This window comes from Pollachius pollachius (genome assembly GCF_949987615.1).
Source record: "Pollachius pollachius genome assembly, chromosome: 18".
Lineage (NCBI taxonomy): Eukaryota > Metazoa > Chordata > Actinopteri > Gadiformes > Gadidae > Pollachius > Pollachius pollachius.
In genome coordinates, this window is record NC_136951.1 from 10,588,545 (window position 1) to 10,607,670 (window position 19,126).

Genomic DNA, 19,126 nt, shown 5'->3' on the forward strand with positions numbered 1-19,126 from the left:
ATATGAACACATGAATGCTTGATGATTCCTCCCCCATTCACCGTAAATAATCAAATAGATATAACGTGAGCAACAATGGACACATGAACAAGGAAGACATTAGGAGCCCTCACTCAGTCATAGGGCCCAGAGATGCATTGAGCCGTTGATACATTTTTAATGTGATAATGGTAAATATATCATACCAGGAAAGCCCACTAAACACACTAAGCAAGTCATGTTTTTATTAATGCATAAGGATCTATTTGGATTTATTGCAACATAAACAATAATAAATCACAATAAAAGTGAAGGTTATTTCAGGGTCTTCTGTCTTTCTGTCATGGCCTCAGGGTACACACCCTTAGATTAATTCAGTTTGGTGTCAATCATCCCAAGTACAAATCAATAAACACACATTGACATGCCCTGTTCCGAACAAACAGACAAACGGACAACCAAACAAACAGAAAATCATCCTCAGCTAAGAACACAGGACTTGATCAACACTGTCTATCCAAGAAAAATATGCTGCAAAGCCCTTTGCTTGCAGACTTGGTTGTGCTCGTAGAATAGGATGTGAGAAGGATGTGAGGATTCACACACCTGTTCCCACCTATTCTACATTTGCACAAATCAAGTGTTTGCAACATAATCCCCTTCAGACAGAGCCTCCACCCTGTGTCTTATCGGTTCCGCCCCTCCTCTCTTCAGATCCAGAAGCGTTCAGGGGCCTGGTTCTACAAGGGCCAGACCCAGCAGGTGCTGCTTGGCCCCCTGCCTCTCACCAGGCCCAGCCAGCCCAGCATGGAGACCAGGGCCCAGCAGAACTGCCGGGAACCAGCACAGCAGACGATGGAGGGCAGCGACCAACCACCACAGCAAGGTTCTTATTGTGCAGCAGGTCTGGGTGTGTGCTGGGTGGAGCTGCCATATACAGTAGCTAACATGGTAGTTGTATGTATATATATACTGTAGCCAACATGTCAGGGATGGAAATTAACACCCGCCACACGCCATTTGCGGGTGGATTTGTATGGTGGCGGGTGAATTGTGTCACTTCACCCGCCACTGTGGGGTAATACTTTCCGGTCAGGTCCGATGAAATTTGCATATTTAATACATTCGTCATACGGCACTGCACAGTTCCACAACCATTACTGTCAACATCCGGCCCCCTTCTTCTTCTACGCCTCTTTTGCTGAACTGCGACTGTCAACATCCGGGATAATATACCGGTAACCATAGAGATAATATGCCGGTATCAACATTCGGTATAGTATGCTAGGCTAATTATTGACATATAAAAAAAAAATACTAGAGAAAGCAATGTTGCGTTTCCTCACCGGAGGAAAGAGAACAGCTGGGGAGAGTGTAGGCCAGGTACAGGTGGCGGATGATAGTACTGCTGTCATCCCCAAAAAGAAGCGTTGTTTTAATAAGAGATGGCGAACATCGGACAGTGGGCAACACCGTGACTGGCTGGTGTTTGACGGGACGAGCCAGACAATGTTCTGTGCTCTCTGTCGTAAACATGCTTCGGATGGCCACAGGTCCAATAATTTTGTGAGTGGGGCGCAAAACCTCAAATTGGAAGCCGTGGAGGACCACGAGTCCTCAAAAAGTCACCTTCACGTTTTGAAAATTGCCAAGGGAAAATCAGCGCCCGAAACCACGACAGCGATGAGGACGCTCGTTAGCCTCAAAACAGCCCAGCTTGATAGAAGTTAGTTCGAAATGCACACGCAATTGCCAAAAAGGGAAGGCCATTTCAAGACTTCGAATGGCACTGCACGTAAGTGAAATTTTTATTTTCTATTAGGCCTGATGCAATAGTTTGTTGCTGTCGAAAAACTAGCATGTTGGGTAACCTTAGAGATCTGCTCACTGTAACGTGCATATAAATCCATACAAAGATCCAATGTTCAGTCGTTTGTGTCCATATTAAGTCCATCATTGACCAGGTATTCCTTTGACAAAAGCCAGTCTGTGAATGCGCAATAGCAGGGCTGCATAGCGAACAAATGTATTCTGACGTTGTTCAATGTGTCTTGCACTTATTAAGTCATTGTTTCTTGTTCTTGTTTCTTCATGGTCTGTTTTCAAATGTTTAATTTCGAATGCATAGGCAGAGTATGAGTCTTCCTATACCGAGAGGATACATCTGTTGCATTATAGGGGCAGATTTCAATATACATCTGGTTGAATTGAAGAAATTAAAAGGCCAGTGCACTGAAAAAACAAATGTTCCTATTGACTTATGATGGTGTAGCCATGCATGTTGTTTTATTGTTAATATGTCAATTTGTTTTTATTAAAAATACTTTGTATGGATGAATTATCCCTAAACTTGTCATCGTAACAACTTCGAAATTAACATGACTTAACATGGCAGATACCTGTGTATTGTTTATCATATGCGGTAAGAGTGTAACATTTTCAACTCAGTTCCTTGGTAGCGCCTACTTACAGTAAAAATCACTTCTGATGGATAAATGATGAGTATGAAAAACACTTTTCTTATCTAGTGTTACTATTATTTTGTTTAAAATGTACGCATATATTAAAAATATATATAGCGTATAAAAAGTGGCTGGTAAAAAGGATTAGTGGCTGGTGGGCAAAAAAGTTAATTTCCATCTCTGCAACATGTTATTTGTATGTATATGTACTGTAGCTAACATTCTAGTTGTATGTATATGTACTGAAGCTAACATGTTAGTGTGTATATATATACTGTAGCTTACCTGTAAACTGTATGTATACTGAAGCTAACATGTTAGTGTGTATATATATACTGTAGCTTACCTGTAAGCTGTATGTATACTGAAGCTAACATGTTAGTGTGTATATATATACTGTAGCTTACCTGTAAGCTGTATCTATACTGAAGCTAACATGTTAGTGTGTATATATATACTGTAGCTTACCTGTAAGCTGTATGTATACTGAAGCTAACATGTTAGTTGTATGCATATATACTGTACATGCGGTAGCTACGTGTCAGTTGTATGTACAGTATATATACTGTAGCTGACATGGATGCACTTGGATGATTGTTTATTGATCTCCCGGGGCGGAAGAGTGTGGTACGTGTGTGTGTGTGTGTGTGTGTGTGTGTGTGTGTGTGTGTTTATTTGTTAATGAACGATGACCGTTGTCCTCATGATCCCAGAGCCACAACAGAGACCCAGTGGGCCAGAACACGGGCACTCCGGGCCCCGCACTGGACCCTCAGCAGGGGCCAATGGTGACAGACGACAGCCCTCTGGACCAACCGCAGGGAGAACTACAAACGCAGAGAGAACTACAAATGCAGAGAGAACTACAAATGCAGAGAGTACTACAACCATGGAGAAAGATACCCCCCTCCCCAAACCAACCCCGGCCAGGTCACAATTGGGGACTGCGCCGAACACAGTCCAACTAGGCCAACACAAGGGTGAATTTAAACACATCACATCAGCATTGTTGTATTTTATTAAACATATGTTTTTGAAGTTACCTCATATGTTTCCTTCAGGGAAATGGATAGCAAACATTTTGTGAATAGATGTACATTATTGTGACGCTGCTGTGCGGTCTCTGTCCCTGTTCTAACTCCCCAAGCCCCTGCGGCAGATGTGGAAAGTAGCTCCCTCGAGAGGTGCACCACAGCGCCCTCTTCAGGCGTCATGATGAAAGCACAGCCGCTCGTTTCCTCTTCCCCATCAGCGCGTACTGCTGCTGCTGCTGCTAGTCCCTCGCCAGCCCGAGTCGCGCCTCAGCAGACAGAAGAGGATGAGGTTGACTACGACTCTGATGAGTCCAGTAAGACCTTAAAATGACCTACTTTGAAATATTGCATATTCTACATTATTTTAAGTTATGTATAAATTGTTCAATTATATTATATTGATATAATATAATATAATTTAACAATGATGTCATTTTAACATCATTGTATATATATAATGTATATTTGTGATATATATATATATATATTATGTTATATTATAACTAGGCCTACGTTAATTTTTTTTAAGAGACAGATTTTATTTATTTGTAAAAAATCAAACGTAGCTATCTTCTTTATGTAGAAAGTACTTTTTTAGCTAGGAAGGCTACACTATTAGCTTTTGGAGTTACACTGCAACAGTGTCTGATTTAAAGCCTCTTTTTTGTAAATAAGTAGCCCTAAGCTAATGTTACATTTTACCTTATACTTCACTTAAGATTTGACGAGTTGACTAGATAATTAAGGTACCATAATGTGTCCTAAACCGTCCCTTGTGTGTTTGTTTGTGGTTGTGTTTGTCTCTTGTAGCTACTCTGGGCTTACTAGAGTTCTCCCTCCTCTATGAACAGGAGACCCACGCTCTACACTGCTGCATTGTCAAAGCCAAGGTGAACAAACACGCACGCACACCCTCACACGCACGTGCAAACACACGATCGCACAAGCGCCCTCCCACACACACACACACACACACACACACACACACACACACATATGGAAGGTCAGTCAATAGCAATAGCCCTCTTGCTGCTTGCAGTATGTTGATGTTTCAGGTCGGACAGTGAGAGCGTATAAGAGCGTGATGAACATTTAAACGTCAAGAATAATCTGATCTTTGCAGCTGATCTTTGTGTTCATATATTGTATATATTGTAACAGGATGGGAGAGAGACACACAGAGACAGAGAGAAAGTGAGAGAGATGTTTCCCCGGGTGTAAACGTCCACTACATGCTGCTGAGTTAGATTACCTCGACCCCTCTAGAGGCCACCACTCTGGATTGTAATCTTCAGATCTAAGTATGAAAAGATTTATTTAGCAGAACAGCAGAACAAGAGAATCCACAAAGCATGTCAAATCATTCTCCTGAGCTCTCTTCCTCTTGCAGGCTTTGTTATAGAGGGTGTGTTCAGGACACCTCCATAAACCCCTGCAGGACCATAAAGCTACCATAAAGTGCATCCCCAGCTCAGGCAACTATCCGAGGGATAGGGCTCAACATAAGAGAAACATTAAACAAAGAGTATCTGCAACAAAAGCCGAGCACACTGTGTAAGGATACTATGGAGACATCTGTGAATGCATATAGAATAGAATCAAATAGAATAGAATAGAATTCTTTGTTGTCATTGCACAGGATACAACGAAATTGGATGGCAGTCCCCTTGGTGCTTTATAAATAAATAGTTATAAAAATAATATAAAACAATACAAAACAAAACAATGTCACACACACACACACACACACACACACACACACACACACACACACACACACATACATCCTCCAGTGCACACTTAAAGCGGCAGTGCGGTAGCAAGGAAAAAATGCACACAGTGCATACAGTCTGACACTCAGAGGGGCCTAGTCTCTAAGCTCTGGTAAGGGCCGTGTGTGAAGGTGACTGGAAGTGTTCCGTGTCCGTATTGCGGTGGGGTATATGGGGGGACATATGCACACTATGCATTTGCATATTGTCATGTGCCATTACCCCCCTCCCTCATGAGCCTTCCCAAACTGTGGTTGTCTTCAGGGTCTGAAGCCGATGGACTCCAACGGGCTGGCCGACCCCTACGTGAAGCTACACCTACTGCCTGGCGCTAGCAAGGTATCCCCTGCTGCCTACGTCGGATTATTAGTGATTATTCATTAGAAATATTGGTTTGGTCATCTTGCTTTAAAATTTGTATGGCTTTTATTAATAATAATAAGAATATAAAAATCTCAAACATTTCATCTAATTTTGTCTGTCTCCTCTTTTTTCTCCTTTCTCTCCTCCTTTCTCTACTCTCTCCTTTTCACTCCTCTCTCGTTTCTCTCTCCTCACTCATCTCTCCTTCATCCCTCCTCCTGTCTCCTGTCTTCTCTCTTCTCCCCTCTCTGCTCCTCTCCTCTCGTCGCTCATCTCTCCTTATCCTGTGTCGTTCAGTCAAATAAACTTCGTACCAAGACGCTGAAGCACACGTTGAATCCTGTGTGGAACGAGACGCTGGTGTACCATGGCATCACCGATGAAGAAATGACCCGCAAGTCACTCAGGTACCACCAATACATAAATACAATGATATACACAGTTCATATTTTGAAATATATGGTAGATACACAGACAGACAGACAGACAGACAGACAGACAGACAGATATATGACAAAGAAATGGTAAATTGGTAGAGAGACTGGTATACAAATGTTCTCTCTATCTGCAGTCTGTCAGTAAGTGATAGAGAAAAATGTAGTGAACATGCTTTCTCTCTCTCTCTCCATTCTGTCAGTGAGTGGTAGAGAGACAGGTTGTTAACATACTCTCTCTCTCTGCAGTCTGTCAGTGAGTGGTAGAGAGACAAGTAGTTAACATGCTCTCTCTCTCTCTGCAGTCTATCAGTCAGTGAGAGAGAGACATGTAGTTAACCTGCTCTCTCTCTCTGCAGGCTCTGAGAAAGTGATACAGAGACAAGTAGTTAGCATGCTCTCTCTCTCTGCAGTCCATCAGTGAATAGTAGAGAGACAGGTTGTTAACCATCTCTCTCTCTCTCTGCAGTCTATCAGTGAGTGGTAGAGAGACATCTAGTTAAAATGCTCTCTCTCTGCAGGCTCGCAGTGAGCGATGAGGATAAGTTTGGCCATAATGAGTTCATCGGAGAGACTCGTGTGGCGCTGAAGAAACTCAAGTTCAACCAGAAGAAGAACTTCAGTGTGTGCCTGGAGAGGGTGGTCCAGGTGAGAACCAGCAAGAGCCAGGATGACATCCATGTGGATTACTGTGGGGAATATATAAATACACTCACTCTCCCCCCTTTCTTGCTCTTCTTCTCATTCAAACCCTTATCTCTCTCTCTCTCTCTCTCTCTCTCTCTCTCTCTCTCTCTCTCTCTCTCTCTCTCTCTCTCTCTCTCTCTATCTCTATCTCTATCTCTCTAAAACCCTCTTGCTTCCTCTATATTGCCTTTTCTCATGCTCTCTCTCACTTTCCCTCCCTCTTTCTGGCTCTGTCCCTCTGTCTTCATATCTTGCTGTCTCTCCCTCTCCCCATCCCTCTCACTCTATTTAACCCTCTGTTTCTCTCTTCCCCCCCCCCCCCCCCCCCCCATCTCTCTGCAGGTGAAGAAGGCACAAGGGGGGTCAGCGAGGGGTATGGCTCTCTATGAGGATGATGTAAGACACGTTTATCAGATTACCTGCACTATACATTTCTGTTAATCTGTGTGTTTCCTGCTACTTATAGACCTATACAGTAGCTGTATACATGGTTGAGTGCATGCTTCTGGTTAAAGATTTAGACTGATTTAGACAGTAATCCGACTTGGTTGCAAGTGACGAGGTTGTCTGACGAGGTTGCACACATGTATAGTTGATGTGTGCTTGGGGGATGGTTGGTTAGCCATTCTTTCGACATATAGACCCATAGATACATATATCATTATATCGATTTTTATGTATCCCAAATTCCAATTGAGTTGATGGGTGCTTGTAGAGGAAGGACGGTATAAACAAGTCTCCTTAAAGACATACATATGGATACATATACAAATACAAATACATATTTTAATGATCTATACAATATTTTCCTTATACATTTTTAACATTATCTGGTTGGTTGTTGATACATATATGATCCATAAATATATGTCAACGTATTCACATGTTTGCAGGGCAAGGACGGAGAGAGCAGCGAGGAGCGGGGCCGCGTCCAGGTGTCTCTGCACTACGACAGCCGACAGGGCCGCCTGGTGGTGGGAGTGGTGCGCTGCGCCCACCTTGCCGCCATGGACTCCAACGGATACTCCGACCCCTTCGTTAAAGTGTGCGTTTATTACTGTCATCGGGCCGTGTGTTGTCCATTTTATATATGGAGACATGTGTAGTGTTACATGTTTGAAAAGACCATCATATGAGACATTTATTTTCTTTGAAAGGTTCTGGTTTTGAACCCCAATGTCCACTGTTTAGCTGTAAGCCTCTGGAGCAAGGCGCCTAACCTCCTATCCGCACATAAATGAATAACTAAAAAGGATTTTGAATAAAAGCGTCAGGTATTTGAAGAATAGATAGTGTCATTTACGAAGACAAACCAACCGACACAGTTTGTCAAGTGTTGTCTTGTGGTATTGCTGTAGATGTCTGAAGCCAGATATGGGGAAGAAGGCCAAGAACAAGACACAGACGAAGAAGAAGACTCTGAACCCAGAGTATAACGAGGTCGGCTCCGCACCACTCTCTGACAAGGCTCTGTGCAGACTGTTGATCACCCATTTATCCTCCATGACTTCCTCTAAAATTGTTTGTGGTTGCCCATGCCTTAAATGCTCTGCTTGTCTTACAGGAGTTCAGCTATGAAATAAAACACGGTGAGTTGGCCAAGAAGACCTTGGATATCTCCGTCTGGGACTACGACATGGGCAAGTCCAACGATTTCATCGGTATGTATCTTGACATGAACACTTACAGGACAATACCGGTCTGTGAGCAAACTGTTGCAGCCGTCTCTCCTGGCTTCACAAAAATAACCATTACTTGCTTAATTGCTTCCTTGTACCCATTCTGCTGATGAATTTATAGCGCAGGCACGTCTGCCACCAATGAAAACCCTCTGCAATACAGCACTTTCATATTTTGAATCCCTGTGCGTCGATAAGTGTGCAGTTTGTGAAGAGAATAGCAAGAGGTTGCCATACAAGTCCTTTGCCAAACCTCCTATCACAACCACCAAAGTGCTGTATTGCAATATTTTATATTCATGGCTGTGCAAGCGACGAAAAATGCTCTTCAGCAGAATCCGTACAATGAAGGGATCTAGCCAAATTAATTTGGTGACAGATGTTTTAGTGAGGCCAAGAGAAATGCTACGCTGGTTTGTTCAGAAAAATAGGTATCGTCCTTTAATGCGTGTCTGCATTCATCAATTCATCCATCCCTCCATCCCCTATCTATCAATCAATGATCCATCCAGCCATCAATAAATCAATCCATCTCCTATCTATCAATCAATGATCCATCCAGCCATCACTAAATCAATCCATCTCCTATCTATCAATCAATGATCCATCCAGCCATCACTAAATCAATCCATCTCCTATCTATCAATCAATGATCCATCCAGCCATCACTAAATCAATCCATCTCCTATCTATCAATCAATGATCCATCCAGCCATCACTAAATCAATCCATCTCCTATCTATCAATCAATGATCCATCCATGCATCCATCATCTATATATCAATAAGCCATCCATCTATTTATCAATCCATGTCTCCCCCCCCCCCCCCCCCCCCCCCCCCCCCCAAGGCGGATGCCAGCTGGGCATCCAGGCGAAGGGAGAGTGTCTGAAGCACTGGTACGAATGTCTTAAGAACAAAGACAAGAAGATAGAGCGCTGGCACGTTCTCCTCAATGACGACCCTGCCAAGTTCGAGGACTGAGACCTCCTTCCTTTATCCATCTCTTTTTGGTCCTGTGACAGTTATCCATTCCCATCGCTTCCCAGTCTGAGCGGGGGCTTTTACTCTGAAACGGACCCACGGGTTTGTGTCCTCCCTACCTTCTACGGTGTTTGGTCTGAGGCAGAATGTGCATGCATGTCTAGAATGGATTCTGACCTCGTTGCCAATATGTGGCCATTAATATTGAAGCAGTTTTCAGTTCTACCATAGGATTTCTCTTTTATTTTGTCATTCAGCATTAACCTAATGTTAAGAGATTGATAATTCCTTTTCGTGTCCTTTACTGTGGGATGGTATGTTATTAAGCGTGTCTTGTACCTCGTCTCTACCTCCTAAGGTGATCTCCTGCGCTCTTATTGTGAAATGAGAAGATCACGTACTGTGCAATAATGTGATATACCCTGCTATGCTATGTCACACCTTATTTTAGTCCATATTCGTCTGATTTAGTAGTCTGTACTAAGATGAAATATCTTATCTGTTATATTTATCCTGGAAATATTGTAGATTGTTAGCGGCCAAAAGACGGTTGGTATTACTGACCTAAATAAGTCTGGTTTGTGTTCAAATATTAAAAGTCATCAGAATGAATTGACTAGCCTACTAGCTCCTACTAAGCTCTTCTGCAACTACATGCATGGCTATGTATCTCTCTCTCCCTCTCTGTATTGCTCTCTGTATTGTCCTCTCGCTAACACTATCTCTCTCTCTCTCTCTCTCTCTCTCTCTCTCTCGCTCTCTCCCTAAAAATCTCTCTGAATCTCTCTCTGTATCTCCCTTTATATCTCTTTCTCTATCTCTCTATCTCTCCATATAGTGTATAATTCTCTTGCTTTATCGCTCTATCTCTCAATCCTTGTCTGTTTGTGCCTTTCAGTAGCTCTCTATCATATCGTATCATATCACTCTTTATTTATTTCTGTATTCAATCTTCTTTCTCTATTTTTCTGTTATATATATTATTTATTTATTTCTCCATCTCTACATTCCCTATCCTAAGAAAAATGCCTCCAATATTTTATGCATGCAGCCTGGCTACACCATCATGTACAACTATTTTTAAAAACGTTGATCGTTTAGGCCGGACATTGATTCAAATTGTCTGTATGATGCATATGACTTGCAATTGGTGGTGCCACTTCAAAATCATCTTCATTTTTCACTCTGTATAGACAGACCGATTTATTGTTTGATTGTATGTGTTTAGGCACACCGATAATGTAGCATACATTCTTGTTGGCAAATAAAAACATTGTGCAATCACTATAATGTTTGTGCTTGTAGTAATGTGATTTCACATGACTCTGCTACTACTGTTGTACTACTACTACTACTACTACTACTACTGCTACTACTATTACTGCTACTACTGTTTTACTACTACTACTACTACTACTACTACTGCTACTACTGTTGTACTACTACTACTACTGCTACTACTGCTACTACTGTTTTACTACTACTACTACTACTACTGCTACTACTGTTGTACTACTACTAGTACTACTACTACTGCTACTACTGTTGTACTACTACTACTACTGCTACTACTGTTGTATTACTACTACTAGTAGTACTACTAGCAGTACTACTACTACTACTACTGCTACTACTGTTGTACTACTACTACTGCTACTACTGCTACTACTACTACTACTGCTACTACTGTTGTACTACTACTACTACTACTACTACTACTACTACTACTTCTACTGCTGCTGCTACTAGAACAACTTAAAGTAATAATAATCAATTACAAGCCCATTTGTATATGAGTTTATTGATGAATCGTACCTTTTCAAACTCTTCCCCAAAGAAATACATAAAGGTATTAAATTAAAATGTGCGTGTGTGTTGCAGGACAGTGCATGTTCACTGAAAACCCTCAAAGAATGAGCAGACAAAACAACCAGTAGATAGGAAGTGGAACTATAAAGGAGGCGGGGCAAGGGACTTTGTTTCAATCAGGTGAGGTTTGGACCAATCAGCTGAGGCAGACACGTAACTGACAGCTGAGTGAACTTTGAATAAGTTAATAAAACTATTCCTCGTCCTCACTCTCTCTTTCCAAGTAGGTGAAAGGTTACAATAATCAGGCCAAGACTCCAATCAAAGGTGACGCTATGTTTACATTATGTTAATTGCAATTATTGCAATCCCATTATTATGAATGAAGTATGCCTAGGCCTATATATAGTAGGAGTAACACATCACTGAAATACGTTCTGAATATGAGATTTGAAAAACATAGCACTTTAAAATATAAATATTCCTAATAAATATAATAGCAACAGCATTGGAATACATTCTACTATCAAAAGACAGTACACATAACTATGTTTCATACTCACGTGAATTGCAAAAATATAAACAACTGATCTTTTTGGAGATGAAAATTTAAGCTGATTATTTAATTTCTTGTTAAATAAGGTGTTGTAATCATACATTTATGAAATTCAAGAAAATAACTATTTTATTTTATTTTATTTAAAAAACGATATGAATTTTACTGTGCAAAATATTTGCTGTATACAATCTCTCCCAGTAGGCCTATTTAATATTCAAATATGATCAGTAGGCCTATAAGGCAGGCTAAGGGCTGGCTGCGTTTACGCACGCCTTTTTTGTGTGACTCTGAGTTGATCAATATCGCTTAGCCTATATGATAAAAAATTGCCTAGACACAGAGGGGACAAAAGTCACCCAAACATACAACAAAAAAGAGGAGGAATAGATGTGGTTGTCTGTTCACTGTATCACTACTGCACTCACTAGTGGCTGACAGGTGTGTCACTGGTAGACATGCTAGTGTTTAGCTAATAGGAGCTTGGGATCATACGACGTCTGAGGCGCAGCTGACATCACTTTAACACCCCTGGAAATCCCCGTTTCTAATCTAGAATAGATAACAAATGTGCCTATATATACGTTCAACTAACGTAGAAATCATAAGATGCCATCTGGGTGAATTATCTTTAATAATTCACTTACCTTTAACTTATTTAGCTAAATTTACATTTTGCTAGCCGTGTTATTCTTCCTCTGACGCGCCGTCAGAATGCACCTTTTTCATATTTTTCGAGTTTTTTTAATATTTCGAACTTTGATATCGAGCTCTGCAGCAGATGTAGAGAAAATCTGTGCTTATACCCAACTTGCGTCCAACGGTGAAACTCACTACAGTTTCCTCCGGACGGGCCACCACAGCCCTCACCATCGTTCCCCCGCCGTGCGCCTCTACCACTCCGTGTGGTCCCCAGACCGCGCGCTGCTCCAGTGCTCCTGGGTGGAGGACGCAGCTGTCACAGAAAACTATCTATCCCTTTGCCGAGAGAAAACTAATGAGTTCTTGGAGAACCACAGTCAACATTTAAATATCAATGCATTGTTTGCATCAAATCGATTATGTGGCGACGTGAACGCACCGTTTGTGGACAAAGAACGCGCAAGCCGAAGCAGAAAGGCACGAAGCGTTGGCGCTCTGAGCGAAAGATCCAAGGCGGCGAGCCACCGGCGCGTGAAGCGCGGGTTTATTGTACCTGGGACGCTCTGGTGCGGGTCTGGCAACAAAGCACCGTCATATGCAGATTTGGGTGAGTTGCTTTTCATGTTTAAATTTTCAAATGTTCCTCATGAGTTGGATACATCCAGAACACCTTTAGGTGGACACTATATAAAACCATCAACCATAATTGGATCTATGTCTCTTGTTGGGGTTAGGAGCCTTTACGGGGACGGACAGTTGTTGTCGTGAACATGACCAGTGTCAGGAGACAATCTTGTCCTTCCAAAACAAATTCGGCGTCTTCAACTCTAATATCTTCACCATGTCTCACTGCGATTGTGATAACAGGTAAGGATCGTAGTATAAGATTTCTGTGAACTGTACTTTTTTCATGCACAACTGTAATTTATTTATAACACCTATTATTTTTAACAAAGATAAATATATATCACACAATTTTAACAGAAACGCCATGAATAAAATAATATTGAAAATAATTAATTCAAAATATATCTATATAATAGATCTATAAATAGGCATACTGACAAAATAATCACTTTTACATTCTCTGTAAGCGTTTGATTGTAGATAGGTCTGTTTAGTGGTAATATCATATTGAATGTTGTATATCTTGGTGTTGGCACTGCATCGCCACAGACTTTGCTCCGTCCCTTAAAACTTAATATGATTAATCGTAATAAAAATAATAAAAAACATAATAAATAATACGCTATTGTTATCGGATTTGTTTAACCCATTCAGACCGGATCACGCATCTGTGCGTGTTTACCTTTAAGACATGATTGCGCATCAATGCGTGTTTACCATTAACCCATTTGTACCGGCTGCGCGGAGCAACATTGTATCTACTAGATACAATGTTGCGCCGCACAGCAGCCGGTACAAATGGGTTAAGGCCGGGCTAGGTGCCAGTTATCTGTGTGGTGCATGTGTGAGATTTCTGATCATGGACTTTGGTCCACGCAGGCCTGTTGGCACCGCACCGCGATGAGAGCGTTACCGTTATCAAACTGAAAGGATGTTCCGTCTCAACCTCAATTATGTTCTGTCTCAGCCTAAATGATATTCTGTCTCAACCTGAAGGTTCCACAGTTGCCTAAGGAACGCCAACGACAGCATATCCGACATGGTTGGGAAGGTGTTCTTCAACATGCTGCAGATGAACTGCTTTGAGCTCTCCTACATAGTCATCTGCACGGAGAGGAACTGGTTCGGCATGTAAGTGGACTTTTGTGGTCTCACTATAGCCAAGGTTGATTCATATTGCTGAATTACGGTGTTTTATTGTAGATAACTGATAATATTGTGCGTGGGGCATGTCCTCCAGACAAGCGTAGTCGACTTTGATTGACAGGTTAAAATCCTCTCAAGTGCCAGATTAAGCTTGGATGGCCACGCAGGACGACCATTCCAAATATGGGCGTGGGATACGCCCCTTGGTTGGTGTCTTGCTAACAGCTCCGCCCCTACAGGTGTAAAACGACACAGACGGTGCTCCAGGCAGAAGTCCAGCCTCCCATCGCCTACGAGCCCCACGCCTCCACGTCCCAAGAGACCACCACCCAAGAGACCGCCACTCAGGAGAACGCCACTCAGGAGAACGCCACTGAAGAGAACGCCACTGAAGAGAACGACACTGAAGAGAACTCCACTCTGGAGAATGTGACTCAGAAGAACGTGACTCAGGAGAACGCCACCCTGGAGAACGCCACCCTGGAGAACGCCACCCTGGAGAACGCCACCCTGGAGAACGCCACTCAGGAGAACGCCACTCTGGAGAACGCGACTCAGGAGAACACCACTCAGGAGAACGCCACTCTGGAGAACGCCACTCAGGAGAACGCCACTCTTGAGAACGCCACTCTGGAGAACGCCACTCTGGAGAACGCCACTCAGGAGAACGCCACTCTGGAGAACGCCACTCTGGAGAACTCTACTCAGGAGAACGCCACTCTGGAGAACGCCACTCTGGAGAACACCACTCTGGAGAACGCCACTCAACAGATCGCCACTCAACAGATCGCCACTCAACAGAACGCCACTCAACAGAACGCAGCTCAGGAGAACGGTACTCAAGAGAACGCCACTCTGGAGAACGTGACTCAGGAGAACGCCACTCAAGCGACCCCGACCACGCGCTTGACGCCGCGCGCTGATCCCCCGGCGATGACCTCTGACCTTACCTCTGCTAACGCCGCGGGCCCTGCCCTCAGTGTCGGTGTCTTGGCCACTCAGATGGGGAGCAGCGTGTCATTGAACCCCGATAGCAACAGTGGTCCGGACCAGCAAACCATCTCTGAGGCTAACACAGACAAACCAGGCGTGCTGAACGGGCATGCCGCCAACACAAGTAAGGCGATAATCAATCAGCATAAACATTTAATCTCCCATTGTAACTGATTTACAACCGCAGCTGAACTGAAAAAGGAAAAAGAAGTCCTACATGTTGTTGTTCACCCAGTGGCCATCTGGATTCTAAACACTAGCTTGGTCGAGGGACTGAATGCAGAATTCCGGCTAGTGTATGGAACCAAGATGGGGGCCAGTTGAATAAGGCCCTTCTGCTCATTTGTCTTCTTCATCTCCCAGGCCAGGAGCTGTCGTGTGAGGTGTACAGAGCGCTGGACCAGTGCAGCAGAGCCAGGATCCTTCCCAACCAGAGGAGATACGGTCTTCTGAACCCCGACTCCAGGACCCTGTACCACTGCAGCTGCACAAAAAGGTACTGTGGGCCATAATGACTGATGGGATGTTTGGTCATTTATGTTTGACTGTGATCCAGTCAGAAACAAATATTAGAACTGCTCTGAGGCATTTAACTACAGCCGAGATAAGAAGTGCTTGAAGAATCCTCCATAAATCATGCAATCTACCTGTCTGCTTCCCTGTGGTTTATTTCTGAATGCTAAGTTTACTAAGTTCAACAGCTGTTTGTGTGCTTATGCTTTAAAAAAAAAAATAGAGAGAGCATGGTTGAGACATTTGATTTTTGCAACACTAGGGCAAATGTACACTCACTTCACCAGACTAATTATTTGCATAGGGATCAGAGTTTGATACCCGGTCGTACCAAACCAGAAACCTGGCACCAGTGTCAATGTGTACTATTCCATAACCTCATGTGCACCTGATGGATCTGAGCGTAGGCATCGATCAAACTCCAGAATTCACTATTTCTGATGATTTACCATTTAGTCATTTCGCTTTTATCCAGAGCCACTTACAGTGAATTCAGATACATGCCATGCATGAGTAGGATAGGGCGCATGCTCAAGCATTCCTATCTCTGCCCGTCCATGACTCGTTCCAAACGTAATACTATACCGTTGAACTTGTACATTTGATAACCGTCTAGAGTCTAATCCGTCTGTTTTCATGCAGATTGTTTCAGATCTTAGCCAATCAGAGGCGGCTGACAGACGTGGACACATTTCTCCTGGACAGAGTTTCCCAATCCTGCTTCTTGATACCGGAATGTGGAGCGGGCAAGATGTAAGGTCACACACAGGCACACACACAAACACATGCTATATGATCAGACCATTATAACTTGCATTAAATATATGGTTCATAAAAGTGACACGTATTCATATGAATGCCTTATTTTCCTTCCCCAGATGTAAAGCCATTGTGCAGCGTCCTGCCCTGCCAACATTGGACAGGACCATTCCCGGTGGGGAAATGGACGATTGGCGCCCCCTACAGGCCGTGAGTCTCCGTGTCAGAACGTACAGGGTTACACGAAAAAACGGAAAAGCGTTTAGACTCAGTAGACTGTGCGAACGGATAATCCGAGCCAAAGAACCAAAAACCCGGAGTGACAGCACACATTGATGGATTCATCTTGATAGACACTGCTACAATCACTTATACATAGTTCATTTTTTGTATATATTATATATAGTATTTGTTATATATGAAATAGTGTCAATATATTTGTTATATTTGTTAAGATATGCTCCTTTGTTTCAATAAAATACCTGCACATACCTTAACCTTAACCTTAACCTTAACACATACCATGTGTCCATTGTTCATTTGTCATTGATGGTGAATTTGTACATTATCATTGATGTTCACTGTCCTTTAAAATGCAATTGAAGTTAATGTTTTGATTGCTGAACTTGAACGTCCATGGAAAACATTATTGTTTTTTTTTATGTATGAACGAGGAAAAATATACAGACTTAATTGAATAAGAAGATTACATAAAACAATACGAACATCGTTAAATATGCCAGCATATGAATTGAGGATGACCGATCAAATGAATCATATTATTATTAATTATGATATAATAATAATATGAATGCATAAAAAAAATACTTATTTAGAATTCGTCTATTTTAATTTAGACTGATAATTTGTGTGGCCATTATAATTCCTTCTCAGATATAAACAATGACCCGAACTCAGCAGTGCTATCATGAAAGTATCCGAAAGCTTCACACTGATGCCAAGAAATACCTCAGTATTATCTCCAGCAGAACCGAACCAAACCCGGTCCGTGACCCAGTGCGGGTCATTCTTCTGGTGAAACCGCCAGGTCAAAAGTTAAATCATCTGTTTCAGAAATGTAGGACATCAACTATAGCATCTCTACACAAATAGCGTAGAGCAGCCAGTTCGCCTTCCGTAAAAGTCCCATTGTCTGAAGAAGTGCGGGTCAGGTAACTCAACTCCGCTGTGATGTCATGAAAAAGCAATGGCGAGGCATCTGAGAGCTGTAGCCGGAGGAGCGACTCCCCACCCCGCCCCCCGCCGCCTCCTCCGGGGAAGAACTCCGCTACCGGGAGAGGAGAACCGGATCGGAACGGAACGGAGAACATGGCGCACTTATCCTTCTGGAATTACTTTGTCTGATGAGGAAACTTCACCCCCTGTGTAACTCGGTTGTCCCTGTCTTGTGGCTTGTTAAATAAAGGACTTGAGGTTTGGTGGATAGTTGTAGGCTTACCCTATTGTCTCGAATGGGTCCCGGACGTCGGATTGTTCAATAATAAAAGTTTCGAGTCACTGTCGCCGTAGAGTGGACAAAATGGAAAAAGCGAAAGCTAAGAAGGAAAAGGTAAGCGTGTGAAGGGAGCGGTGTGAATAACGGTTTTTATTGCATGATCAAAAGATGGGAGTAACATTCCTGTACCTAACTTGGTTTCTCACCCATTATCCACGGTAAGGGGTGTGCACGGATCCATTCAGCGTAAAAATAGCTCCAAGGAGCTGGCGCTAATGTAGCTTACTCTCATCGATTTTTCACTTGAGTTTAGGGGTTCAGTCGCCGTGTATGATTGTGCATCGTTGTCATGCGTGTGTGTGTGTGTGTGTGTGTGTGTGTGTGTGTGTGTGTGTGTGTGTGTGCGTGTGTGTGTATGCGTGTGCGTGTGTGCGTGTGTGTGTGTGTGTGTGTGTGTGTGTGTGTGGTTGTGCATGTGTGTGTGTGTTTAAGTATTGTGGTAAGGATCTTGGCAGTGATGTATGATACTGGAGGAGTGTGTGAGTATAAGGGAAAGTTAGTGATCGTATAGCATCGCGATACTCATGCTCCTGCTGAATCACTGGGGCTCAAGAATATCTGACACCAACGCACACATCCAAGTTCTCCCGTTGGGGCTCACTGAACAACTCCAATTCTTATTCGCGGAATACACACAAACAGCCAAACAGCCTTCATCCACACACCGCCAGCTCCTTCCTTTCATTATTACAAAAACCTTCAGTCAATACCACACCTCCAACTTCCGACAGCTAGACATTGTCAAGGCCCGTTGTGGTTACAATACAAATAGTAGAGTACAATAGAATAATGGGAACTATTTAAGCATTATTTTCAGAATTATTTTCAGCATTATTAAATGACCATTCATGGGTAGGGAAGGAAAGACGCAAATACTTTTTAATTTTTCAGACACAGACTGTGTTTAATCTGATCAGGTTTGAGAAGGGTTTGTGTGTGTGTGTGTGTTTGTGTGCGTGCATGTGTGTCTTGCATGCTAGTTATTTCGTTTTTCAAACCCTTAACAGGCCATTGAATTTGACATACAAAGACACCAATAGTTGCAGCATTTGTGAATGTGTGTTTGTGTGTGTGTGTGTGTTTGTGTATATGTGTCTGTGTTTGTGTGTGTGTGTGCGTGCATATGTGTGTACTCGTGCATGCTAGTGTGTGGGTGTGTCTGCCTGTATGGG

At 42.8% G+C, this 19,126-nt stretch overlaps 2 protein-coding genes across 2 annotated transcripts in view; both read left to right on the top strand.

Moving 5' to 3' along the window:
• Positions 1 to 9,393, top strand: part of rph3aa (rabphilin 3A homolog (mouse), a) — a gene marked incomplete at both ends in the record, with an annotated part of 10,937 nt that extends 1,544 nt beyond the window's left edge. The window contains 12 exons of the mRNA XM_079756212.1: positions 694 to 865; positions 3,155 to 3,421; positions 3,589 to 3,789; positions 4,286 to 4,365; positions 5,512 to 5,586; positions 5,908 to 6,017; positions 6,566 to 6,692; positions 7,074 to 7,127; positions 7,625 to 7,776; positions 8,090 to 8,171; positions 8,296 to 8,392; positions 9,260 to 9,393. Coding sequence (XP_079612338.1) covers positions 694 to 865; positions 3,155 to 3,421; positions 3,589 to 3,789; positions 4,286 to 4,365; positions 5,512 to 5,586; positions 5,908 to 6,017; positions 6,566 to 6,692; positions 7,074 to 7,127; positions 7,625 to 7,776; positions 8,090 to 8,171; positions 8,296 to 8,392; positions 9,260 to 9,393 — 1,551 coding nt within the window. The remainder of the gene's footprint in view (positions 1 to 693; positions 866 to 3,154; positions 3,422 to 3,588; positions 3,790 to 4,285; positions 4,366 to 5,511; positions 5,587 to 5,907; positions 6,018 to 6,565; positions 6,693 to 7,073; positions 7,128 to 7,624; positions 7,777 to 8,089; positions 8,172 to 8,295; positions 8,393 to 9,259) is intronic.
• An 8,466-nt stretch (positions 9,394 to 17,859) lies between these two features.
• Positions 17,860 to 19,126, top strand: part of ttc28 (tetratricopeptide repeat domain 28) — a 47,548-nt gene continuing 46,281 nt past the window's right edge. Inside the window, exon 1 of the mRNA XM_079755439.1 lies at positions 17,860 to 18,008. Within this exon, the coding sequence (XP_079611565.1) occupies positions 17,979 to 18,008 (30 nt within the window). The 5' untranslated portion in view covers positions 17,860 to 17,978. The remainder of the gene's footprint in view (positions 18,009 to 19,126) is intronic.